The sequence below is a fragment of the Bubalus kerabau genome, chromosome 13 (assembly GCF_029407905.1).
Source record: "Bubalus kerabau isolate K-KA32 ecotype Philippines breed swamp buffalo chromosome 13, PCC_UOA_SB_1v2, whole genome shotgun sequence".
Lineage (NCBI taxonomy): Eukaryota > Metazoa > Chordata > Mammalia > Artiodactyla > Bovidae > Bubalus > Bubalus kerabau.
Genome location: NC_073636.1, coordinates 47,251,216 through 47,279,178, shown reverse-complemented (window position 1 = coordinate 47,279,178; position 27,963 = coordinate 47,251,216). Strand labels below are relative to the sequence as shown.

Below are 27,963 nucleotides of genomic sequence, written 5' to 3'. Positions count from 1 at the left end.
CATATATGTGAGTTAAGGCATGTTGTATTTGAGCTGACATTACTTTTGAGGTCTTAACACTGATTTCAGATTCATTCTGATTTTAACTTTGTGACTTTTATTAGCTACTTGATTTTTAAAGGCAACTTTATTATGGTTAGTAATTTTTTTATTCTTTTTTATTATCTAAGCATTTAAATGAAAGGTAGACTCACTTAAAATCGTTAATATCTTTTTGTAATTTGACCTCCTTGTATGCTAAGTAAACTTAAAATTTAAAGAAAGAGGACATCTTTCCTATCCGTTTACCAGGTAAACAAAAGAAAGATACATACAAATATTTAGAAGTGTATTGAAGAGCTTGTTGTGCAGCGCTATGCTTGGTTGCCCAGTCGTGTCCAATTCTTTGCAACCCCATAGACTGTAGCCCACCAAGCTCCTCGGTCAATAGAATTTTCCAAGCGAGAATACTGGAGTGGGTAGCCATTCCCTTCACCAGAGGATCATCCTAACCCAGGGATTGAACCCAGGTCTCCCGCATTGCAGATGGATTCTTTACCATCTGAGTCACCAGGGACTAACTTTCTCACTGAAGTTTTTGTCTTGCGTTACACGGGGCAGTCATTGTCTCAAGGAATCTTCTACTGTTCCCATTGCTGGATAAGTTGACTTTGGCTTGAAATAGCTAATTTCTTATTTTTAACTCTTTATTTTATATTGGAATATAGCCAACTATCACTATTGTGATAGTTCAGGTGGACAGCAAAGGGACTCAGCCGTACATATACAGGTGTCCTTTCTCTCCCAAGCTCCCCTCCCATCCAGGCTGCCACACTGGACAGTTCGCTGTTCTATACAGTAGGACCTTGTTGGCTATCCCTTTTAAATGTAGCAGTGTACGTGTCCATCCCAAACTCCCTATCTCTTCCTCCTATCCTTCCTCACTGGCAGCCATAAGTTTCTTCTCTAAGTCTGTGGATCTGTTTTATAAATAAGTTATTTGTATAATTTCTTTGTAGATCCTGCATATAAGTATGTCATATGGTATTTCTCCTTCTCTGTCTGACTCCACTCAGTATGACAAGCTCTAGGTCCATCCATGTTAATGCAAATGGCATTGTTTCATTCATTTTAATGGCTGAGTAACTTTGCATTGTATGTATGTACCACATTTGCTTTATCCAGTCCTTTGTGAACTTTTAGGTTGCTTCCATGTCTTGGCTGTCATAAACAGTGCTGCAGTGAACATTGGGATACATGTATCCTTTTGGACTTATGTTTTTCTCCAGATATATGACCAGGAATGGGATTGCAGGGTCATATGGTAGCTCTATATTTAATTTTTAAGAAACCTTCATACTGTTCTCCATAGTCGCTATACCAGTTTACATTCCCACCAACACAGTGTAGGAGGATTCCCTTCTCTTCACACCCTTTCCAGCATTTATTGTTTGTGGATTTTTTGATGATAGCCATTTTGACGGCTGTGAAGCAATATCTCAGTGTAGTTTTGATTTGAAGCAATATCTCAGTGTAGTTTTGATTTGCATTTCCCCAATAACTAGCACTGTTGAACATCTTTTCATATGCCTCTTGGCCATCTGTATGTCTTCTTTGGGGAAATGTCTACTTAGGTTTTCTGCTCATTTTTTGATTGGGTTATTTGTTTTAATGGTGTTAAGCCTCATATTTGTTTGTGTTAGTTGCTCAGTCTGACTCTTGGCGACCCCATGGACTGTAGCCCGCAAGGCTCCTCTGTCTATGGAATTCTCCAGGCAGGCATACTGGAGTGGATTGCCATTCTCTTCTCCAAGGGATCTTCCCAACCCAGGGATCTAACCCAGATCTCCTGCATTGCAGGCAGATTCTTTACCGTTTGAGCAACCAGGGAAGCCTCATGAGCTGTTTGTAAATTTTGCAGACTAATCCCTTGTAGGTCAGGTCGTTTGCAGATATCTCTCTCAGTCTACAGGTTATCTTTTCTTTTTGTTTATTGTTTCCTTTAAAATAGATCATTTCTTGAAAGTTACTCCAAGTACGGAGGTTTCAGGATTCAGAAGGGGTTTATAGTCTAAAAATAAAATAATATGAAATGTGGTGAGGAGAGAACTGATGAACTGATTGGTAGCATGCCTAGGTTCAGATTGGTAGCATGCCTAGGTTCAGATCATGTTGATGCTCATCAGTGGGGATATTACACAAGGTTTTCTTATATTTAATAGCTATAGGAAGATTTTTTAAAGAGAAATACGCTTGATGAAGGCTAAACTATCTCAGCTTGAAAGTTATTATGAACACTGTAGTTTTTTGTTTTTGTTTTTTGGTAGATTCTTGATTTATCTGCTTATTGATTGCTTTTCTGTTTCAAAACTGCATCTGAGAAATGCTGTTAGAGAGATAAAGCTCTTAATTTTCAATTGAGTTTTGACATGAAGCCCTTCTCAAATTAATATGGAATATATCTACTTCAGCTGGCCAGTACTTGTAGGAACAAGTGAGATTGATTTATTTGGGCTTGCTATTGATATGTGTAAAAGTTTTTTGGGGCATTTTATTTACCATTAGCAATGTTATCTTTTTAAAAATTAATGAATTATTTATTTTTGGGTGCACTGGGCCTTTGTTGCTGCGTGTGAGCTTTTCTCTGGCAATGGCACCCCACTCCAGTACTCTTGCCTGGAAAATCCCATGGACGGAGGAGCCTGGTGGGCTGCTGTCTATGGGGTTGCACAGAGTCAGACACGACTGAGCGACTTCACTTTCACTTTTCACTTTCATGCATTGGAGAAGGAAATGGCAACCCACTCCAGTGTTCTTGCCTGGAGAATCCCAGGGACGGGGGAGCCTGGTGGGCTGCCTTCTATGGGGTCGCACAGAGTCGGACACGACTGAAGTGACTTAGCAGCAGCACTGGGCCTTTGTTGCTGCGTGTGAGCTTTTCTCTAGTTGTGGAGAGGGGTACTCCCTAGTTGTGGTGTGTGGGTTCTCTCACAGACATAAAGAACAGACTTATGGACATAGTGTGGGGTGAGGAGGAAGGAGAGGGTGGGATGTAGGAGAGAGTAACATGGAAACATACATTACCATATGTAAGATAGATAGCCAGTGGGAGTTTGCAGTGTGATCCAGTTCAGTTCAGTCGCTCAGCCGTGTTGGACTCTGCGACCCCGTGGACTGCTGCATGCCAGGCTTCCCTGTACTGACTCAGGGAACTAGGCAGGGCTCTCTGTAACAGCCTAGAAGGGTGGGATTGGAAGGGAGGTTCAAGAGGGAGGGGACATACATATACCTGTGGATGATTCGTATTGATATTTGGCAGAAACCAACACAATACTGTAAAGCAATTATCCTTCAAGTAAAAATAAACAGATTTTAAAAATATTGCACTTAGTGTAATGTCAAAATACCTTATGTTTTTTAGTTTGAAATACATACATTCTTATTCTCCACATATAAGTAGGCTCCCGATTGTAATCAGTATTTGTATTAGATTGTTTTAGTTCAGAAACTTCCATTTGAGTAACTTGAGAGTTAAATTTTTATGATTATTGAAATAAAAAGTTGTAGTCTCAGTTATTTCCAAGTGAAATAAAAGCTGAACAGCTACCAATACAAAGTTAGACTTTGTCTTGATTCATTTGTGTATTTAAACAAATCCTAATGAAAAACATACTGTTGTAAACCTTAGTTGCTGTAGTGTTTGCATCTTTTAAGTAAATTCTTTGGGATTTAGGGTGACACGTGGGAAGCTCCTGATAGTACACTGGTTCTCAAGCATGACTGAGCACCTGAATTTTTTTCTTCTTAACAAGAACATTAAGCCAGAATCTCTGGGGATGGTTCTGGGCTCAATTTTAAAGTTCCAGTTGGGTTTTTTTGTTTGTTTAACTTTTTAAATGCCACATTTTTGTTTTTAAGTAGTCCAAGTCCAAGTATATATACCTTCTTCTAGAAAGTTCTTTTTGTAATGACTTATAGAAAATGATGTACCCTATGACATTTAGCTGCCTGTCTCAGAAATTATTTTTCAGGAATCTTAATCTTGAAGTTTCCTACAGAGGATAATCTAAATGACCTGAAAAATAATTGTGTCCCAGAAGAAAACTAGTAGTCTTTTCAGGTTCCTCAAAAATACTCTGGCATTGTTGCTTTGCTGATGATCAAGGGGCTGGATAGCAAAGGTGGGGTTGGTTAGTGTTTCCTAATGGTCCTGCATTGTGTCTGGGACACTGATGTCCAGGCTGCCACCCAATTCAGTGTCTCTGAGATTTCCTGTAGTTTGAGCAGCAGCCTAGTGCTCTGCAGGTTGTGGAATAAGCTTGTGACCTTGACAGGCATCAGAAGCACCTGGGAAGTTGGTATGCCAACCATGGTGAAGTTGTGCCTACAAGTGAGTTAGACCACCTGAGGAGGTTTTCCTGGCACTGCTGCTTAGCAGCCTTGGTATTCTTGGCTTTTGTCTGCATGTCAGGTGGTCCTTGATGTTCCTCCAGATTGGGAGTGTCGTTTCCACTTACAGAGTCGGAGCAGAGCAGGAGCAGCTTCATTGTCTGAACCGAGTCCCAGAGAAATCCAAGGGAAGAAGCCTGTGAGCAGTGAAATTCACTGCCACTCCAGTCACTGGTGACCGACACCTGCCTTCTCATGTTTTCACATGTCTACCAGAGGGCTTCCTGAGGACCTGTGGAGCGTCTGATAATTCCCACGGGTTTCTCTTCTTTCCTCTCTAATGTAGACTCCATCTGTCTGCAGAAGTCAGGGCTTTTAGAGGAGGAGGAGTGACCTGGAGAAGCCTCCTTTGGCTTGGTTGCTGACTGTTGGTGTTGTCTTCAGCAAGTTCTGAACTGGTCATTTGCTCTTCCAGCTGGTTGGCATAGCTTCGTCTGCAGTTCATTTCCCACTGACATCAGTCCTCTCAGTTTTTTCTAATTATTTTAAAATATTTCAAGTCAGATTTTCTTAAACATAATTTTCTCAGTTTTAGATGACCAGATACAGTATGGTGTTAGAATCCCATTTTAAATAGAATATTCCTATAAAATTGGACCTTGAAGAATAGAGTGGAAAATGTTAGATGAGTATACTATTACAAGTCTCTTTGCTTCTTACACATTATTAAATAACATCTTTTATTCAGCATCTGTAATCATCCCTATACCTGCTGCCTTCTACTCCCAAATTTTTCTGGAGTTCTAGGCAAGTGGCTTGCTTTCGTCACTATTGTTCAGTTGCTAAGTCATGCCTGACTCCTTGCAACCCCATGGACTGGAGCATACCAGCCCTCCCTGTCCCTCACTGTCTCCTGGAATTTGCCCAAGTTCATGTCCATTGAGTTGGTGATGCTATCCAACCAACTCATCCTCTGCCACACCCTTCTCCTTTTGCCTTCAATCTTTCCCAGCATCAGGGTCTTTTGCAGTGAGTAGGCTCTTCGCATCAGGTGGCCAGAGTATTAGAACTTTAGCTTCAGCATCAGTCCTTCCAGTGAATATATAGGGTTGATTTTCATTAGGATTGACTGGTTTCCTCTCCTTGCAGTCCAAGGGACTCTCAAGAGTCTTCTCCAGCACCACACTTTGAAACCATCGATTCTTCAGTGCTCAGCCTTCTTTATGGTCCAGTTCTCACTTCTGTACATGACTATTGGAAAGACCTTAGCTTTGACTGTACTTCCCTATGTAAATTTGACCTTCCTTTGTTTGGCCAGAAACATACAATTCCTGTATTCATTGTGTGTCTTCACTTTTTGCGGAGTATATGTTCATCAAAGATGTTTGTTTTTGTTTGTCCACTTTTGGGGGGAGGGGCAGAAAGGTCTTTTACTCAGCATCCTAACATCCATGATCTAAGGGTATCCTTCTTAAAGCAAATCACTGCTACTCGCCTAAGTTTAAAATCCTCTCAGTTACTGCCATTGAAATTACTTGAAAATCCACGCTGGTTATTCTGGACTTCGGATCCTGCATGGTTTGATCTTAGATCCTGCCTCTCTGCCTCTTTTCACACAGCACCTCTCTTTATGACATTCCAGCCACTGTCTTTTCTCCCCTTGAAATATACCAAGTCTTTCTTACTATGACCTTTAACTGGAAACTTTTACCTTTTGACTACATTTACCCATTTTTCTCCCACCTTCCCTGCCTTTGGCAACCATCAGTCTGTTCTCTAAATATATAGGTTTGGTTTTTAAAAAAAAATATTTGGCTGCACCAGGTCTTAGTTGCAGTGTGCAGAGTCTTCGATCTTTGTTTTGGCACCTGGGATCCTTTAGCTGTGGCATACAGACTCGCAGCTGCACCATGTGGGACCTAGTTCCCTGACCATAGCAAGGAATCTTTGCCACCAGACCACCAGGGAAGTCCCTATTGTGAATCAGTTGCAGTGAATGTGGTGGTACAGCTATCTTTTTGAGATAGAGTTTTCATTTTCTTCAGATAAATACCTAAAAGTGTAATTACTGGATTATATGGGAGTTCTGTTTTTCATTTTTTTCCTCCATTATATTTTATTACATGATATTGGATATAGTTCCCTGTGCTATACAGTAGGACCGTGTTGTTTATCTATTCTGTATATAATAGTTTGCATCTGCTAATTCCGAACTCCCATCCATGCCTCCATCATTCCTCTCCACCTTGGCAACCATAATTCTGATCTCTGTGTCTGTTTCTGTTTGGTAAATAAGTTCCTTTGTGTTATATTTTAGATTCCACATATAAGTGATATCATATGATATTTGTCTTTGTCTGATTTCATTTAGTATGATCTTCTCTAGGTCCTTCCACGTTCTGGCAAATGGCGTTATTTCATGCCTTTTTTATGGCTGAGTAATTTCCATTATGTATATGGACCACATCTTCTTTATTCATCTGTTGGTGGACACTTAGGTTGCTTTCATGTCTTGGCTACTGTAAATAGTGCTGCTCTATGAACATAGGAGTGCATGTATCTTTTTGAATTAGAGTTTTCTCCAAATAAATGCCCAAGAGTGCAATTGCTGATGGTAATTGTATTTTTAGTTTTCTGAGGAACCTCCCTACTGTTTTCCATAGTGGCTTCATCAATTTACATTCCCACCAACAGTGTAGGAGTGTTCCTTTGTCTTTACACACTCTCCAGCATTTCAGAGACTCAGAACAGCCAACTCAGTATTGAAAGAGAGGAACAAAATCAGGGCCTGATACTACCCAACTTCAAGATTTATTATAAAGATACAGTACTTAAAACAGTGTGGTATTGGTGAAGTAACAGTCAGTTACATAGATTAGTGGAACAGAATAGAGAGTTAATTTTGGTTAAAGGCATAGGTTTGTGTTTAGGCTCATTTTTGTATGTGTGGATGTCCAGTTGTACAGCAGCACTTGATGACCAGACGGCTTGATTGCATTGCATTTGCTGCTTTGTCAGGAATGAGCTGACTCTGACACTTAACAGCTGGTGGGTCTGTTTCTGGGCTCTCTCTTCTGTTCTGTCTGTGTGACTTGGAGAGGTAGATCTCAGAAATCTTGGTTTTAACTTCACATCTGTTTTCCTGAAATGTAGCATTGGTTAATTCTTTAATCTTGAATTTAATCATTTCTAGGAATTAAGTGACATCACTTTTAAAATGTCTGCTACCAGTCTCTACTATATTCTCCTGTTATATAATAGTTATATTTGCTATTTATTTTAGTATTTGTAAATGTTAACTTTGTTATTATATATTTTCTGTATTTCTGAGTAAAGTATTCTTAACTTTACCTGCGTGTATTTTGAAAACATCTTACAAGTTGAGTTACATGTCAACTGTACCTGTTTGTATTCCATTGTTTGACTCAGGGATTGTAATATGCATCCATGATTTAATATACTTCCCCTTGAATTAATGTAATAAATACCACTTCACATAAAATGTGAGAATTTACAATGATACAACTGCTTACTACCTCTCCCCTCATGTGTATTATTGTTGTCATCTACATTGTGCTTCTACATATGTTGTAAATCTAATGATACCTAACAGTTATTTTTATGTTTGCTTTAAACAATCAGTTATCTTTTCAAGACTTAAGAAATTTTATATTTTCCCACATTTACCATTTTGTAGTGTTACTTAATCTAGAAGTAATGTCTCTCTGGATTCTCACAGCATATATTTTGGACCATTTATGTCGTATATGATATTATAATTAGTAGTGCCATGTATATGTCAAATTTCCTCTGCTAGTTTTAGGTCATTTTCTGTCAAGGACTAGAGTTTATACATTTAAAAATACTTCATTGTGTTTAGCACAATGCCTTACACAAAATAGGCAGCTATTTTTCTTTAAGTGTGTAAAAATGAAATTTTGTTCTTTTATCTGGGTATTTGTATAATCTGACAAGTTGTATTATTATGGTTCACCATTAGATGTCACTTTTACCAGTAAATTCCTCATCATAATGTTACTGAGTGTGGAAACTTGACACACTTGTACTAGTGCACTTAAACTGAGAAGTTTCTGTATGTTTTAAAGTTTAAACTTTTTAGAAAAAGACACATTTGTAAATCATAATTACAATTTAAAAAATCTTCTAGTTTCATATTTCAGTCTATACTGTACAACTAATTATCCTGAAGTTTTCTTGAAAACTTGAATGTTGGCGTTACTGTTTTGATTCTGAACTGATTTTGTAATTCTGAAAAGAACTGTCTTATTTCAGGAGCCTAGCTGGTCCTAGATTCACCAGAAGTGAGTCTCTGTTAAGCTGTGGCAGCTGCTGGCTCTCTTTGGGTTTTTGGAGAAGTAGGGAGAACTGACTTAGCCGAGAAAAGACGTGTGGAGGCGGGGAAAGGGGTCTGCAAGGCTCTGCTGACTCCCCAGAGCACAGGGAAGCGCAAGGAAGCTCGGAGGAGGAGCGTCCCTGCTGGTGAAGGATCAGGCCAAGGAGCGCCAGGGAGCGTGCAGCCATCCCCAGAGCTTTGCTTGTCTGTCTTATGCCTTTGGGCCTCGGCATCATGACCTGTGTGCTTTAGGGCTCAGGCCTCTCATTGCCCAGCAGGTCTGTGCCCGTGCCCAGTGGGGAGTTCAGACGTGTGGCCTCTTCATATCGTACCATCACTCAGCAGACATTTAGGCTGCAACTCTGTTTTTTCCCCCTAGTCTTGCCAGGATGTAGCCGGTGGCCTTCAGAATTTAGAAATCTGAGTAAACTGACAGTGTTGATTGCTTATAACTTAATGAATGGCCAGCACCTGAACCTTTCTGATAATGTGGGTCCTTTCATGTCATCCATCGGTATACCAACTGCCAGCCTTTGACACCTCAGTCAGAAACAACTGTTCTGTACTTTCTGTTTGTGGTCTTATTTTTCTTTAAAGGAATGTTGTTTTCATCTATCAGTATGTCTATATTGAATAAAGATACTCACTCTTTGCAACCCCATGGACTGTAGCCCACCAGGTTCCTCTGTCCATGGAATTTTCCAGGCAAGAATACTGGGCTGGATTGTCATTTCCTTCTTCAGGGTATCTTCCCAACCCAGGGATCAAACCTGGGTTTCCTGCACTGCAGGCGGAGTCTTTACCGTCTAAGCCAGCACGGAAGCCTCTTTCATGATGAAGTATCTAATAATTTGGACATTTAGTTTCCATTTTGCATTGATCTGTCAAATTACACACAATGTAATATCAAAAAATGAAATTTTATGTAGTAATATTTTTGCTTTATAATAAATTTTATATGTGTATTTCTTTGGCGTATTGTTGTAAGACGACTGCTCCTTCTTGGGCAGGCGTTTTTGACTGTTGGTCTTTTAGTGTCATTCTTTGTGAAGTAATGAAGTGAAAATTTTTATGGAGTAATTGGTGATGTGGATGGTAGAAAATAAAAAGTTGGCTGTACTATATAGTGAGGTGCTGAGTGTTAACTCACTTATATTGATGATAATTGATTTGGTAATCTGTGCTTTTCCCTTATGTTTCCATATATTGCTACAGCTAAAGGAGTAAACAGGTCATGGCACGCTTAACAAAAAGACGGCAGGCGGACACAAAAGCTATCCAGCATCTTTGGGCAGCCATTGAGATTATACGGAATCAGAAGCAAATTGCCAACATTGACCGTATTACAAAGTAAGTCATTTTATACAGACAGATCTCTCAAATTTTATGTGGAATTTTGGGAGAAAAGGTCCAAGAATCATTTGTTTGTTTATTATGTTAATCAACATGTATTACAAAGTACTAGTCACTTTTTGCCTTGTGGGATTGTAAAGTTGTTAGGGAAATACTGAAACATGCACAAGCACCTTGTGTTTAGAGGTTATATAGAATAATACATTTTTAGTATTCAAAATTTTTTTTAACTCTTGAAAGCCAGTCTTTATTTAAGTCTTTTATCAAAAGGTATTTGGTTAATTACTTTCTTTTATGTAAACTATCTAAAAGTCTACTGGTCATTGTTTACTTTAATGTATGGATAATATATGCTACCATATAATGTGGTGTAGGTTCGGTACATAACTTCCTATTAGTTTGTAGTACACTAACCAGAATTTTCAACAATTTCATTCTGTATTTTTAAGTTACAGACAGTATATCTTCAGCTGAAAAAAGGAAGTTCTTCTTTATTTTCCATTGCTATTTATCTTGATGGTCCAAGATTCAGAATAGCAAAAAATCCGACTCCTGTATGAATGCTCTGTTTACATGTTATGTACTGATTATAAGGGAATCTTCATCTTTCTAAATTCCATATATATGCATTAGTATACTGTATCGGTGTTTTTCTTTAGAAAGATGGTAATAATAACCCTGTGTACGAGACAGCAAAAGAGACACTGATGTATAGAACAGTCTTATGGACTCTGTGAGAGAGGGAGAGGGTGGGAAGATTTGGGAGAATGGCATTGAAACATGTAAAATATCATGTATGAAACGAGTTGCCAGTCCAGGTTTGATGCACGATACTGGATGCTTGGGGCTGGTGCACTGGGATGACCTAGAGGGATGGAATGGGGAGGGAGGAGGGTTCAGGAGGGGGAACACATGTATACCTGTGGCGGATTCATTTTGATATTTGGCAAAACTAATACAATTATGTAAAGTTTAAAAATAAAATAAAATTAAAAAAAATATAAGGGAATCTTCAAATAGAAATTGATTTTGTTTTGCTTTGTATTTTTAAAGGAATACAATTAAATTAATCTTTTTAAAATGTTTGAATTTTTTAGAATAATTTTGATAGAATTTCTTTATACTTATTCTCTGACACATCCTTTAAACGCTAACTATGAAAATGGAAAACAGATGATTTACAAAAGCTCATTTAAATAAGTGGTTATTTTTGTCCTTGTTAATAGGCAACAAAGTTAAGTAATATATGTTTATATTTTTGTCACGTAGTCATATTCTAGTGAAGAGGTTTATAAAGGTTACTTAAGAGGGAAAGGCCAGGAGAAAGAAAGATGGTGTTGTATGTTGCTTTAACTCTGTATCCTTTCTTTGGATATTTTAAAGTTGCCCATGTACAACTCGCTCCTATAGGTGACTCGAAGGGGAAGAAATAGGTAACAGCTGTGTGGAAAATAAGGATAAAATAATAGTATATAATAATTAAGTTACCTTTAATATTGGTGATATTGGAATAAAAATATTTTTAAAAAACCTCTAAGTACAGAAATATAAAAGTATTTTCCTATGGTTTGGATTTTAAAAAAATCCAACATAGTTTGTTTATATCAAAATTTACAGATGAATGGTGGAAATAAGATACTGTTCTTTGGATTTAATTTTTTAAATTCATTTAATCTTGACTGAACTATTTCAACTTACAGGCTATTACTTCTTCTTAATCCTTGGCCTCTTTCTCTAAAGCTCTAGGGACATTCTCTAGGAACCTGTGGGAATCTCCAGGTGAGGTGTTCAGAGTTTGTCCGACAAGGTTGCTGACATGTTTGTCAGAGTAGTCTTTGGATGACCAGGTTGTGTGTACTTGTGTATACATGTTACATTGTGAGAGACTCGCAGAGGCTATTGACAGCATTGCACATCTCTTCTCGGTATGCACAATGGACTGTCCATAAACATTCTCTCTTCTCCTTTCCTTATCAGTACAGCCTTAAGGGTGCCAGGGTTTATTTTCCTTTATGTCCAAAGGTTCGTCCATAGGTCTTAAGATAGCTAAGAATAAATTCATTTATCTGTCAGTTAGTCATTGTTGTATCAGTCTTATCTAAAGATGAAAAAAATAGAAAATCAGAGGATGTGTGTTTGAGAGGTTTCTGGTGTTCCTTCTGCCTCGTCTGAGAGTATGCTCTGTCTCTTTTTAATACGGGATACATTCATAGCATCTAGTACTTTCATAACACTAGTCACATGTAATTATTTCCCTGCCAGACTGTCAGCACCAGAAAGGAGCTGTCTAGATAACTGCCTAGCCCAGTGGTGTGGCTTCTCAGCAGTGTTAATTTCCTTGCTTGTAACCCTTGCCAAGGTAAGGTAGGAAGAGGCATTGGACCATGACAGGAAGTCAGATCTTTTGCTTTAAAACCTAATCATCTTATTCTGTTTTCTAAGTAGGTAAATACTTCTCAAACTTTAATGTTAAATCCAGGTACTCAATTACAACTAAGTCTGAGCACAGAAGTGTCTTTCCATCTTTATCAAATATCTTAAGCTGCTGAAGGCTTTAGTGGAGTTACTATGAAGAATGTATATGTAGTCATTAGGTTTCATCCTGTATTTGACTGGTGAGCGACTCCCTAATATAAAAGTTGCACAGTTTCAGTCACACATTAAAAGTTTTGGGCTTTGGGGTCATGACTCTTTATACTTTGAAGTCTGGTAATCCTAAACACTGTAGTTTACCACTCACTCTATAATGTTTCAGTTCTGCTTTTTTTTATTTGAAATGTCTTTTTAAAGACATTTTTAATTTATGTTTCTCATTCATCTTTTTTTAAAATAATAGCAATTTTGTTTATTTTTTGGTCACATCACATGGCATGTGGAGTGTGGGTTTTTAGTTCCCCAACCAAGGATAGAAGCTGCCCCTGCTGCAAGTGGAAGCCCAGAGTCTTACTGGGGCTGCCAGGGAAGTCCTTCTCATTCATCTTTTTTTGTTTTTGTTTTTTCTTTGCAATATATTTATCTAAGGACTTGGTTCATTTACTCTGTGGCTTCTTATAGTCTGCCTTTGTGATTGCATCCCTGTGGTGTGCCTTATCCTGGTGCTCATTTCTTTGCATCTCATGGCGGCTACTAGAGATCTCTTCAAGAAAATTAGACATACCAAGGGAACATTTCATGCAAAGATGGGCACAATAAAGGACAGAAATGGTATGAACCTAACAAAAGTAGAAGATATTGAAAAGAGGTGGCAAGAATACACAGAAGAACTATACAAAAAAGATCTTCATGACTCAGATAACCAAGATGATGTGATCACTCATCTCGAGCCAGACATCCTGGAATGTGAAGTCAAGTGGGCCTTAGGAAGCATCACTATGAACAAAGGTAGTGGAAGTGATGAAATTCCAGTTGAGCTATTTCAAATCCTAAAAGATGATGCTGTGAAAATGCTGGCACTTATTATACCAGCAAATTTGGAAAACTCAGCAGTGGCCACAGGACTGGAAAAGGTCAGTTTTCATTCCAATCCCAAAGAAAGGCAGTGCCAAAGAATGCTCAAACTACTGCACAGTTGTACCCATCTCACATGCTAACAACAAAGTAATGCTCAAAATTCTCTGAGACAGTACATAAACTGTGAAATTCCAGATGTTCAAGCTGGATTTATAAAAGCCAGAGGAACCAGAGATCAAATGGCCAGCAATCCGTTGGATCATCGAAAAAGCAAGAGAGTTCCAGAAAAACATCTACTTCTGCTTTATTGACCACGCCAAAGCATTTGACTGTGTGGATCACAACAAACTGGAAAATTCTTCAAGAGATGGGAATACCAGACCACCTGACCTGCCTCCTGAGAAATCTGTATGCAGGTCAAGAAGCAACAGTTAGAACCTGACATGGAACAACGGACTAGTTCCAAATCTGGAAAGGAGTACGTCAAGGCTGTATATTGTCACCCTGCTTATTTAACTTATATGCAGAGTACATCATGCGAAATGCTGGGCTGGGTGACGCACAAGCTGGGATCAAGATTGCTGGGAGAAATATCAATAACCTCAGATATTCAGATGACACCACCCTTATGGCAGAAAGTGAAGAAGAACTTCACTTTCTTGATGAGCCTCTTGATGAAAGTGAAAGAGGAGAGTGAAAAAGCTGGCTTAAAACTCAACATTCAGAAAACTAAGATCATGGCATCTGGTCCCATCACTTCATGGCAAATAGATAAGGAAACAATGAAAATAGTGAGAGACTTTGTTTTGGAGGGCTCCAAAATCACTGCAGATAGTGACTGCAGCCATGAAATGAAAAGACGCTTGTTCCTTGGAAGAAAAGCTATGACCAACCTAGACAGCATATTAAAAATCAGAGACATCATTTTGGCAACAAAGGTCCCTCTAGTCAAAGCTGTGGCTTTTCTAGTAGTCATGTATGGATGTGAGTTGGACTATAAAGAAAGCTGAGCCACGAAGAATTGATCCTTTTGAACTGTGGTGTTGGAGAAGACCTGAGAGTCCCTTGGACTGCAAGAAGATCCAACCAGTCAATCCTAAAGGAAATCAGCCCTGAATATTCACTGGAAGGACTGGTGCTAAAGCTCCAATACTTTGACACCTGATGCAAAGAACTGATTCATTGGAAAAGACTCTGATGCTGGGAAAGACTGAAAGCAGGAGGAGAAGGGGATGACAGAGGATGAGGTGGTTGGATGGCATCACTGACTCGATGGACATGAGTTTGAGCAAGCTCTGGGAGTTGGTGATGGACAGGGAAGCCTGGCGTGCTGCAGTCCATGGGGTTGCAAAGAGTTGGACACGACTGAGTGACTGAACTGAGCTGAGTAGTGAATCCTAGCAGTGTGAGACTTCCTCATAGGTGGTAATGTATTTCATTTGGCAAGGTTAGTACTCAGCCTGTTGTACAGTGGCTAGATTCAGTAATTCATTAAGGATTGTGAAATAGTGATAATCTATCAAATAGTTTATCTTTTCTTTTTCAACTGAAACACTTCCATAAGAACATAAACTTCCTATCATGTAGGGTGTGGTTACCATATGGTATGGCTCACATCGAAAAGGTAGAACAACTGATTCTTTTAACTAGCGGTTTTCAAAATAGCATCCTCCAGTGGCGACCAAGTAGTTCTTTCTGGTGTATTTCAGTCTGTTTCTGTTATAATCCCTATTGATGCTTAACTTCCCTTCTTTGACCAGTTGGAGCCTCTTCAGGATGTCTTTTGAAGTTCCTCTCTGCTTTCTGATATGACAGGATTTTTTCGGGCTCACCTAGGATACACCTTGCCCCAAGCATGGATCCACTGATTTCTCCAGGGGACGCTGGTTTCTTACAGTTAGAAATTGTGTCTCAAGAGCATTTTCTGGCTCTCAGTGTACTTGTTGCTACCAGGTTGGTCTCTGTCTCTAGGCCTTTAAGTGGACCAGTTAGGAAATACATATAGTTGTAATGAATTCATACTGATATTTCCCCCTTGAATTTATGGCTGCTGGTTTTTACTGAGCTATCTAAAATCTTTCCCTTCTTTCTTACACAGTAAGAGTCATGATTCTTAAGGATACTATGGGTGGTGCATTTTAGATGTCATATAGTTAACTCAGTTGTTCTATCCAGCTATGTCCCAGGCTGTCTGAGAATACCATCACCGGTGCTGGAACTGACAGCACATCTCATGGAAACCAGACAAGCTGTTTTACCCTCTCTGAACAACTGTACTGATTCTAAACTGTCACAGAATGTAGCAATTACACATCATACTTTGTACTTAGAGCTGGCATTTAGTCTTACTTCTCCAAGTGTTTGTTTCATGCTTACCACTGACATCTGAAGTTCACTCTCTAGTAGAGTCTTCAAAGAAAAGTTTTTCACTTCCCCACTCGGCAGTTTTACTGAGATACAATTGGCATTGATCCATGTTGTTAAAAAATGATGGAATTGCCTTCTTTTTATGACTGAATAATATTCCATTGTACATGTATACCATGTTTTATTGATCCGTTTGTCTCTTGATGGACCCTTAGGTTGTTCCCATGTCTTGGTTGTTGTAAATAATGCTGCTGAGAACACGAGGGTACAGAAGTCTTAAGATAGTGATTTCATTTTCTTCTGATAAGTACTCAGGAGTGGGATTGCTGGATCATATGGTAATTTCTGTTTTTACTTTTTTGAGGAAGCTTGTTACTGTTTTTCATTTTAATTTAAAAATTGTACAACTGACACTTGAACAGCGTGGATTGAACTGTACAGGTTCACTTATCCCCTGTGCCATGGGGCTGCATGCTTCAGGGTTGCCTGAATCCAGATGTGGAGCTGCACACAGAGGGCTGACTGTAAAGAGGGACGCAGGTCTTGGACTGCATTGGGCTGTGGTGGGCTCTGACCCCTATAGGTTCAAGGGTCAATTGTATATATATATATATATATATATATATCATTTGTGGACTTTTATTATCTTGTTTACTTGTTGTTTTGGGGGGCTTTTTCTTATACTCTGTTGGTTTCTTTTCCTGTCTTCTATATTTGTAATTTTCAGTTTGGGCAGTTGTGAATAAAGCTGCTATACAGTTTTGTGTTTTTTCATATTTTCTTTCTTTATGACTTATACTTACGACATTTTTTACTACATACTGACTCTTGTGTGCCTTCTAGTTTGGATGATTTCTGAAGTGAATTTTTTCATTTACTTCTCATTTACATCATTTCTGAGTTTTCTAATTCTGACATATCTTTCCTGTATCTTATATAATTTTCTTAATGTCTTTTCATGTGTTTAAATAGTAGTTATAGTCTGATCTGTGTTGTGGGCACGTGTCTTGGGCATGCTTCCACTTTAGGGATGTTCTGTTCCTTCAGCCACAGTCCTGTCATGTGAAATCACTTTTCCTGAACTTGTGTCAAGGGAAGGTGGTTGCACACAGTTTTTGGAGGTATGGCTCTAAAGCATCTTCTGTCATTTTTATGAAGTGCTAAAAATGTCTCACATTTACCATGATCTCCTGCTTCTGTACCTTTTGCCAGAACCACAATTTCTTTTGTGCCCATTGTCCTTACATTGGAGATCTTTATGACCAGACTTCAGTAGGGTTTGATACTTTTATTGTTAGCAGTTTCTCTACACTGTGGAGTTCTGTACTAGAAGGGAGCTTTGGCTGATTGTGAGTGTTCACAAGTTTCTCTGCTCCAGCCCCATAAGAACTTTACCATGAGCTTGTGAATTACCATCAGTTACCTGCAAATGGAGGTGTGTAAACCCTGTCCAGTGTCCACTGCTATTCTCGATTTGGCCCTCTTTGCTCTCCAGTGACTGCTTGTTAGCTGTTTTATCTGCCTGTTCTCAGTGCTGTGTCATGTCCCTCTGCCTCCTCCTGCACAGGTGTCAGTACCAACTGCAGTTGCAGCTTTTGGAGGCTTGTCCTCCGCTACTGGACTTTGGGATTCATGAGAATTCTTGTCACTTGTTTTCCAAGGGTCGGGTCGTCAACTTGTTTTTTGCTAACGCTTCTTGTGACTTTGTCGAGGAGGTTGGGAGACATTAAAACCATGTTACTTCTTGCCATCTTCCCAGCTCACAGCATCGAGTCATTTTTCTAAAAAGAAAAATAATTGCTAAAGGCACTGGGTGTTTTCTGAAGTCCTAAAGCAGAGCTGAAAGCAATAAAAATTCCTTCTAGCAGAGGCAGATTCAAGGAGCATTTTTCATTTTTATATATGACACTAGAACATACAGAATCTACAGCAGTATCATCTTTAGAATATCATTAAAATGTTACATTTGTGTTGAAATTTGAAAAGAAATTTTATGAGTAGAAGTTTCATATCCTCAAAGATAATTGAACAAATAGGTACTAATAACAACTTCTATAACAAAGTAGGATTTGTTTGTGTTGCAAATGTTTCTTCTGTGTAATCTGATGATATCTAACTTCAGGATTCATGGCAATAGCGTTTTGTTAGTTGTCAGTACACCTCCCTTGGAAAGAGTCCTGAGTCTTTTTAATACTACCTTTTACTTTCTTTTTTTCTAATTGCTAGTTTTCTGTTCAGATAAGTAGAAAAGGTACTATAAATTACAGAGCCACTGTTGAGATTTATAGGCTTCCCTGATAGCTCAGTTGGTAAAGAATCCACCTGCAATACAGGAGACCCTGGTTCAATTCCTGGGTTGGAAAGATTGGCTGGAGAAGGGATAGGCTACCCACTCCACTATTCTTGGGCTTCCCTTGTGGCTCAGCTGGTAAAGAATCTCCCTGCAATGCGGGAGACCTGGGTTCAATCCCTGGGCTGGGAAGATCCCCTGGAGAAGGGAAGGGCTACCCACTCCAGTATTCTGGCCTGGAGAATTCCATGCACTGTAGTCCATGGGATCACAAAAAATCAGGCACAACTGAGTGACTTTCACTTTCACTTTATTGAATATTTCAAGTATTTAAAAAATATCACTAAAAGAAACTTCTTTGAAAATTTCTGTTATTTGGGGATGGCAGTTTTTGTGTTTCTTTGTTTGTTTTAATTAAAAAAATTATTTGTTTTGGCTGCACTGGATCTTTGCTCCTTCGAGGGCTTTTCAGTAGTTGTGGAGAGCAGAGGCTACTCCCTCTGGTACCTGGCCTTCTCGCTGCAGTATCTTCTCTTGTTGCAAAACATGGACTCTAGAGCTTACAGGCTTCAGTACCTGTGGTTCCTGGGCTCTATAGGGCAGGCTTAGTAGTTGTGGCACACAGGCTTAGTTGCTCGATGGCATGTGGGATCTTCCTGCATGAGGGATTGAACCTGTGTCTCTTGCATTGGCAGGTAGATTCTTTACCTCTGAACCACCAGGGAGTCCTGGGGATGGAAAGTATTTTTATAGAATGAGTCAAATCTGAAATAAAAATACATGTATAGGGTGAAGTTTGATTGTTTAAAGTTAATAGTTAACTTGTGCCTCTGATTTAAAAGCTCATGTTTATAAATATGATTTAATAATGGTATAAACTTCCATTCTTACTTGAAAAGTAAATAAGCACAAATAAATTTTGGCCTGTCCATAAAAACACTTTATGTTTTTAGAAGATGAAAGATGTTTTGTGATGTTTAATCGTAAGAAGAAAACAAATGAGTTGTTTTATCTTAAAAAAGAATTACATGAGTCAGTTTAGATGAACATAAGCATAGGCAAGAGTAGCTATAATGCTAAATTATAAGTAGTACATATGAATTAGTCAGTTTTATGGAATTTGGATAGGTGTCATGAAATTAAAGCTGTGAAATATTTGATTGCAGCACTTATATAAAACAGTTGTTTATAAAATATTTTTATGTTTGTACTACATCATGATGTTTTTAGCCCTTGTTTTACAGTTTTTAAATAAATGAGCAAAGAGATAAAGAAGCATATGACATCAAAACCAGTAACAGAAATGAAATTTAAACTTTGAATCCCTAAGATTTCCAGTATGATTCATAATTCATTGCCTTGTTATTTTCAAAATGTCTCCAATATTTTAATACCCAATAAAAATAAGTTACATGTCATTTTTTCCTCTTTAATCCAAATTATCATATCTAATTTAGATGATTATAATACAACATTAGACTTTCATAAGTATTCTAAATAATAGTTATAAGATAAAGACATATTTTTAAAAGAAGTATGGGTTTTATTATAGTCTCTGCCAGTATTATTGGCTAACATTATTGGTGTCATTGGAAGAGATCAAATTATTTTTTGTTGTCTTGGAAAAAGCAGTTGAAATCTCGTTTCCTTTCTGTCTTGAGCAACTTTGATTTTGTGTTTCTAGAGGTGACCACATTTGTGACTAGCATGCTTATTAGACTGACATTGGATTGGTTGACTTAGTCCCATTCAAGTTAATGTTTCAGATTAGGGCATCAATTAATTACATGTATTGCTTACTTTAGGGTCAAACCCCAATTAGAAAATGTGACCTCTGACCTCTTGTGACATGTTGGGCATTGAAATTTGAGTTCTCCTTATCACTACAGACAGACATAAATCCAGACTGTAAGTCTTCTTCATGTGTAGGTTGCCTTTGAAGTTGCAACTAGGTACCCATTAATTATTTATTTTTTTTTTTACTATAGTTCAGTTTTATGAAACCCATGATTTCTAGGAACTATTTGTCTTATCCCTGTCAATTTCTATTCCCTCAGTAGATTTATTGTAGGATAGGAAAGTGGCCATTGCTGAAGTTACGATAAAGTTAATTTTAAAAAACTTAACAGTTAATGTTATGTTGTATATGTACTCCCAAGAATTCTTCATTCTCATAACTACATTCTCATTTCAATCTGTGTTGATTTACTCTTTCTTACACACTGTCTTATGGTAGTAGGTTGACAGGTACAGTTTACCACTGTTACCATTGTTATTTTATTTTATGTAACAGCCTTACAGAAGAGTTACTGGTTCTGAAGAGCCATAACCACAGTCCCACAGTGAGTGCTGTCCAGCATGCCACATTCCTGGGGCACTCACTTTGGCTGGGATTGTTGTCCACGTGCTTTCATATGTTTCATGTTTCTCTGCAGTTCTATGATGGAATCATACAGACAAGGCACAGAAAAGTACCATTAAAGAGTAAAAGAATATGGGGAGGGAGGTGGGAGGGGATTGGGACGGGGGGGACACATGTATACTTGTGGCTGATTCATGTAAATGTATGGCAAAACCACCTCAATATTATAAAGTATTTAGCCTCCAATTAAAAAATAATAAAAGAATAGTACCAAATAATGGAAAAGGTATCCTAGACAGAATGCAGCTCTGTCCCATGTGAGTGGAATGTTTAATTAATAGTATGACAGGCCTTTCCCGGAGGAGGCAATGGCACCCCACTCAAGTACTCTTGCCTGGAAAATTCCATGGGTGGAAGAGCCTGGTAGGCTGCAGTCCATGGGGTCGCTAAGAGTTGGACACGACTGAGCGACTTCACTTTCACTTTTCACTTTCATGCATTGGAGAAGGAAATAGCAACCCACTCCAGTGTTCTTGCCTGGAGAATCCCAGGGAAGGGGGAGCCTGGTGGGCTGCCGTCTCTGGGGTGGCACAGAGTCGGACACGACTGAAGAGACTTAGCAGCAGCAGTAGCAGCAGGCCTTCTGGGAGAGATTGAAGGCAAAAGGAGAAGTGGACAGCAGAGGATGAGATGGTTAGATAGCATCATTGACTCAATGGACATGAATTCTGAGCAAACTCCAGGAGATAGTTAAGGGCAGGGGAGCCTGGCCTGCTGTAGTCCATGGGGTCAGAAAGGAGTTGGACGTGACTTAGGGACTGAACAACATGACAGGCCTTAATTGAAGGGGGAGGAGGTAGTGCTGGGTCACTGAGAGAGAATCAGGAAGGCCTTAGGAGGATATGGGATTAATTGAGCCTTGCAAGTTGAGTGGGACTTGGTGAGGCAGAGAGGGGAGTCGAAACAGAGGGACTGTAGAGTCTTAGGGAATGAAAAGTCCAAAAGGCCAAACTAGGAAGACCTCTAACGCCAGCACTGAGATTTTTATCCTGTGGCTAGAGGGGATGAGAAATGTGTTTGGAATACTCTAGACTGGGTAGACTGAATGGTCCTGTAAAATGTCTGTCTTCTTTACCTGGCCTGGTTTTTAGCCTGTGTAATTTCCTGCCTTTGCAGTGGCAGCTGGTTCCTAATTGGGTTTCTGGCCTTCTCCTGGTCTTGCTGGTCTGTTTTTTCTTTCCATCACTGGTGTCAGAGATGTTTTTCAAAAACACCATCTTATCAAATGTTCCACAATTGACAGTCTTCTGTTGCCCATGCTTTCCAGTCCTTGTGCAGGGTATCAGTACCTGACCTTCCTCATCTGCATCACCTCCTGCTGCTTCCCGCTTAGATTGGCCTGCATTCCTGGGCTCGGGAGGATCTGTTATGTTCTGTGCTCTGCTGGGTTAGACTTCTGGTTCAAGGTGGTAGAGTAGAAGGACGTGCACTCACCTCCTCCTGTGAGAGCACCAAAATCACAACTAGCTATTGAACAACCATCAACAGGAGGACACTGGAACCTGGGTGCTTCCCAGCCTGGGGACCTGACAAAGGGACTGGGAATCCACAGGGAATCTGACCTTGAAGCCCAGCAGGATTTGATTACAAGACAGGACTGGGGGTAACAGAGACTGCAGACTTGAAGGGCACAAGAAAGACCTGTGTGCACCAAGACTCATGAGGAAAGGAGCAGTGAATCTATAGGAAACTGAACCAAAACTGCTACTGTTGGAGGGTCTCCTGTTGGAGGGTCTCCTGTGGAGGGTCAGCAGGGGCTGACTGCAGGACTGGGGAACTGGCAGCAGCTGTCTGGGAGGGTCCCCTTTGGCATAAACACTCCTAACTTGACCATGCAGCCTGTAGGGCTGGGTCGCCTCAGACCAAAAAACTACCCAGGAGGGAGTGCAAAACCACCCATCAGCAGATAATTGGATTAAAGCTTTACTGAGCAAGGCCCTGCCTCCCAGTTCAGTTCAGTTCAGTCACTCAGTTGTGTCCGACTCTTTGTGACCCCGTGGACTGCAGCACACCAGGCTTCTCTGTCTATCACAAACTCCTGGAGCTTACTCAAACTCATGTCCATTGAGTTGGTGATGCCATCCAACAATCTCATCCTCTGTTTTCCCCTTCTTCTCCCGCCTTCAATCTTTTCCAGCATCATGGTCTTTTCTAGTGAGTCAGTTCTTCCCATCAGGAGGCCAAAGTATTGGAGCTTCAGCATCAGTCCTTCCAATGAATATTCAGGGCTGATTTCCTTTAGGATTGACTGGTTTGACCTCCTTGCAGTCCAAGGGACTCTCAAGAGTCTTCTCCCAACACCACAGTTCAAAAGCATCAATTCTTCAGTGCTCAGCTTTCTTTATAGCCCACTAGAGCAAGATCCATTTTTTCCTGTCACCAGGGAATTTTTCCCATCACCCATTTTTTCCCATCAGGAAGCTTACACAAGCCTCTTAGCCTCCTCCATCAGTAGACAGACAGAAGAAGCAAGAACCACAATTCCACAGCAACTAAAACAAAACCAAATTACAGAAAGTTAATCATCATGACCTAAAGCCAGACATCCTGGAATGTGAAGTCAAATGAGCCTTAGAAAGCATCACTACGAACAAAGCTAGTGGAGGTGATGGAATTCCAGTTGAGCTATTTCAAATCCTGAAAGATGATGCTGTGAAAGGGCTGCACTCAATTTGCCAGCAAATTTGGAAAACTCTGCAGTGGCCACAGGACTGGAAAAGGTCAGTTTTTATTCCAATCCCAAAGAAAGGCAATGCCAAAGAATGCTCAAACTACCACACAATTGCACTCATCTCACACGCTAGTAAAGTAATGCTCAAAATTCTCCAAGCCAGGCTTCAGCAATATGTGAACTGTGAACTTCCAGTTGTTCAAGCTGGTTTTAGAAAAGGCAGAGGAACCAGAGACCAAATTGCCAACATCTGCTGGATCATGGAAAATACAAGAGAGTTCCAGAAAAACATCTATTTCTGATTTATTGACTATACCAAAGCCTTTGACTCTGTGGATCACAATAAACTGTGGAAAATTCTGAAAGAGATGGGAATACCAGACCACCTGACCTGCCTCTTGAGAAATTTGTATGCAGGTCAGGAAGCAACAGTTAGAACTGGACATGGAACAACTGACTGGTTCCAAATAGGAAAAGGAGTATGTCAAGGCTGTATATTGTCACCCTGCTTATTTAACTTATATGCAGAGTACATCATGAGAAATGCTGGGCTGGATGAAGCACAAGCTGGAATCAAGATTGCCGGGAGAAATATCAATAACCTCAAATATGCAGATGCCACCACCCTTATGGCAGAAAGTGAAGAGGAACTCAAAAGCCTCTTGATGAAGGTGAAAGGGGAGAGTGAAAAAGTTGGCTTAAAACTCAGCATTCAGAAAACGAAGATCATGGCATCTGGTCCCATCACTTGATGGGAAATAGATGTGGAAACAGTGTCAGACTTTATTTTTGGGGGCCCCAAAATCACTGCAGATGGTGACTGCAGCCATGAAATTAAAAGATGCTTACTCCTTGGAAGAAAAGTTATGACCAACCTAGATAGCATACTGAAAAGCAGAGACATTACTTTGCCAACAAAGGTCCGTCTAGTCAAGGCTATGATTTTTCCAGTGGTCATATATGGATGTGAGAGTTGGACTGTGAAGAAAGCTGAGCTCAGAAGAACTAATGCTTTTGAAGTGTGGTGTTGGAGAAGACTCTTGAGAGTCCCTTGGACTGCAAGGAGATCCAACCAGTCCATTCTGAAGGAGATGAGCCCTGGGATTTCTTTGGAAGGAATGATGCCAAAGCTGAAACTCCAGTACTTTGGCCACCTCATGGGAAGAGTTGACTCATTGGAAAAGACTCTGATGCTGGGAGGGATTGGGGGCAAGAGGAGAAGGGGACGACAGAGGATGAGATGGCTGGATGGCATCATGGACTCGATGGACATGAGTCTGAGTGAACTCCGGAAGTTGGTGATGGACAGGGAGGCCTGGCATGCTGCGATTCATGGGGTCGCAAAGAGTCGGACATGACTAAGCGACTGAACTGAACTGAATCATCATGAAAGAGCAGACAGTTAGGTCCCGGATGAAGGGACAAAATAAAACCCTGTAAAAACAACTAAATGAGATGGAGATAGGCAACCTTCCAGAAAAAGAATTCAGAATAATGATAGTGAAGATGATCCAGGATCTCTGGAAAAGAATGGAGGCGAAGATTGAGAAGATGCAAGAAATGTTTACCAAAGACCTATAAGAACTAAAGAACAAGCAAGCAGATGAATAATACACTGGAATGAATTCATAGCAGGATAACTGAGGTAGAAGAACAGATAAATGACCTGAGGACAGAATGGTGGAAATCACTGCTGCAGGACAGAATATAGAAAAAAGAATGAAAAGAGATGAAGACAGCCTAAGAGACCTCTGGGACAGCATTAAACACAGGAACATTTGCATTATAGGGGTCCCAGAAGAAGAGAGAAAGGACCTGAGAAAATATTTGAAGAGATAATAGCTGAAAACTTCCCTAACATGGGAAAGGAAGTAATCAACCAAGTCCAGGAAGCACAGAGTCCCAGAAGGAACAAAACCAAGGGGGAACACACTGAGACACATGGTAATCAAACTGACAAAAATTAAAGACAGAGATAAAATAGTAAAAGCAACAAAGGAATAACGACAAATAACATACAACGGAACTCCCATCAGGCTATCAGGTGATTTCTCAACAGAAACTCTACAAGCCAGAAGGGAATGGCATGACATATTTCAAGTGATGAAAGGGAAAAACCTACAACCAAGAATACTCTACCCAGCAAGACTCTCCTTCAGATTTGATAGAGAACTCAAAAACTTTCCAGACAAGCAAAAGTTAAAAGAATTTGGCAGCACCAAAACAGATTTCCAACAAATGCTAAAGGAACTTCTCTAGGCAGAAAACAAGATAAGGAAAAGCCCTACTTATAGAAAATAAACCCAAAACAATTAAGAAAATGGTAATAGTATCATACATATCAATAATTACCTTAAATGAATTAAATGCACCAACCGAAAGACAAAGACTGGCTGAGCAGATGAAAACATGTGCACATATGCAGTTCCACTGACTGCATCAGTCTGCTTGACCCCATAAATTATATGTAATTCTTTTATATTAGGTTAATCGTGTTCCCATTATGGCTTGCAATTATAATTATCTTTTATTTTTGTCTATTCATTGTGAAAAATTGATAAACATCTTCACTGTTGTGATTATGTAACTATTATTAATTTAATACCATAGTGTTGTGATTTGTCAGCAGAAAAATTATAGAAATCTGTATCACTGAAACTACCATTTAATAGAAAAACCTGTAATCACTTTTTAAAATCCAGATGCATATCAGAATTATCTTGGAATTTTTTGAGAAATACAAATGCCCAGGTACTGCTTTTATTTTTGCCAGAGCTCCAGATATGTCTTATGAGCAGCCATATTTAAAAACAGCTGGACTACTTGAGGATCTTTTACTTTTATCCAGTTTGTTTCACTTTTTCTATTTCATATTCAGTGCTTCCATTTCATTTAGTTTATGTTTTCTAATATCTCCATCTCTCTTTTTTTTATGTTCTTTCCTAAGCCTTTTATCGGTGTAGTAGAAGAGCTTTTGTATACATACATATAAGTAATATGTATAATAGATATATTTTAGAAAACTTATAAATTTTTGCCTAATTAAAAATGTATGGCATTTTGATTCCACTTCTATTCATACTGTTTGGCAGTATGAATTTTAAATATATTTGTGTAGGATATGATTAATACAAATTAGTTATATATAAATCTATTTAAATTATTAATGACACCATTCAAGATGCTCCTATTCTCATTTTTTCTGTACTTGATAAAATATTCTCAGAGTAATGTTAATATATCTCACTATGATTATATATTTTTTTCTTTTCCCTTATATTTCTCCTGATTTTTGCTTTTCTTTGGTCTTTGTTTCTTTGTTGTTAAGGTGCCTAATGGTTTATGATGTTTATCTTCTTTGTGAATGGTACCTTTTATCATTAAAAATAATCATCTTTGTTTCATTTTTTTAAAAAGACCTTGTTAAGGATGTAGAAAAAGTTGTAATTATGCAGTTTTTCCAAGTTCATCAGGAAAAATTATATTACTTACAATTGTAATGGTATTTACTCTCCTCTAATCTAAATTACATCTTTTTTGGGTGTTAGTTCTAAAAGGTCTTGTAGGTCTTGATAGAACCGTTCAACTTCAGCTTCTTCAGCGTTACTGGTTAGGGCATAGGCTTGGATTACCGTGATATTGCATGGTTTGCCTTGGAAACGAACAGAGATCATTCTGTCATTTTTGAGATTGCATCCAAGTATTGCATTTCAGACTCTCTTGTTGACCATGATGGCTACTCCATTTCTTCTAAGGGATTCCTGCCCACAGTAGTAGATATAATGGTCATCTAAGTTAAATTCACCCATTCCAGTCCATCTTAGTTCGCTGATTCCTAGAATGCCGATGTTCACTCTTGCCATCTCCTGTTTGACCCCTTCCAATTTCCCTTGATTTATGGACCTAACATTTCAGGTTCCTACGCAATATTGCTTTTTACAACATCGGACCTTGCTTCTATCACCAGTCCCATCCACAACTGGGTATTGTTTTTGCTTTGGCTCCATCGCTTCATTCTTTCTGTAGTTATTTCTCCACTGATCTCCAGGAGCATATTGGGCACGTACCAACCTGGGGAGTTCCTCTTTCAGTATCCTATCATTTTGCCTTTTCATACTGTTCATGGGATTCTCAAGGCAAGAATACTGAAGTGGTTTGCCATTCCCTTCTCCAGTGAACCACATTCTGTCAGAATAGCATATTCTAGATAGATATGCTAGATAGCATATTAAACCTAGATAGCATATTAAAAAGCAGAGACATTACTTTGCCAACAAAGGTCCGTCTAGTCAGGGCTATGGTTTTTCCAGTGGTCCTGTATGGATGTGAGAGTTGGACTATAAAGAAAGCTGAGCTCCAAAGAATTGATGCTTTTGAACTGTGGTGTTGGAGAAGACTCTTGAGAGACCCTTGGAGTGCAAGGAGATCCAACCAGTCCATCCTAAAGGAGATCAGTCCTGGGTGTTCATTGGAAGGACTGATGCTAAAGCTGAAACTCCAATACTTTGGCCACCTCATGCGAAGAGTTGACTCATTGGAAAAGACCCTGATGCTGGGAGGGATTGGGGGCAGGAGGAGAAGGGGACGACAGAGGATGAGATGGCTGGATGGCATCACCAACTCAATGGACATGAGTTTGATTAAACTCCAGGAGTTGGTGATGGACAGGGAGGCCTGGTGTGCTGCGA

The 27,963-nt window shown here is 39.4% G+C and overlaps 1 protein-coding gene across 16 annotated transcripts in view; it reads left to right on the top strand.

The window, feature by feature from the left end:
• ZMYND11 (zinc finger MYND-type containing 11) overlaps nucleotides 1-27,963 on the top strand; it is a 76,272-nt gene that overhangs the window by 5,585 nt on the left and 42,724 nt on the right. For 13 of the 16 annotated variants that reach the window (XM_055544191.1, XM_055544200.1, XM_055544198.1 and 10 more), the window contains exon 2: nucleotides 9,938-10,072. In XM_055544191.1, coding sequence (XP_055400166.1) covers nucleotides 9,957-10,072 — 116 coding nt within the window. In that variant the 5' untranslated portion in view covers nucleotides 9,938-9,956. Of the gene's footprint in view, nucleotides 1-9,937; nucleotides 10,073-10,170; nucleotides 10,181-27,963 lie in introns of those variants that run through there. The other 3 variants (XM_055544205.1, XM_055544206.1, XM_055544201.1) reach the window with 2 other exon arrangements.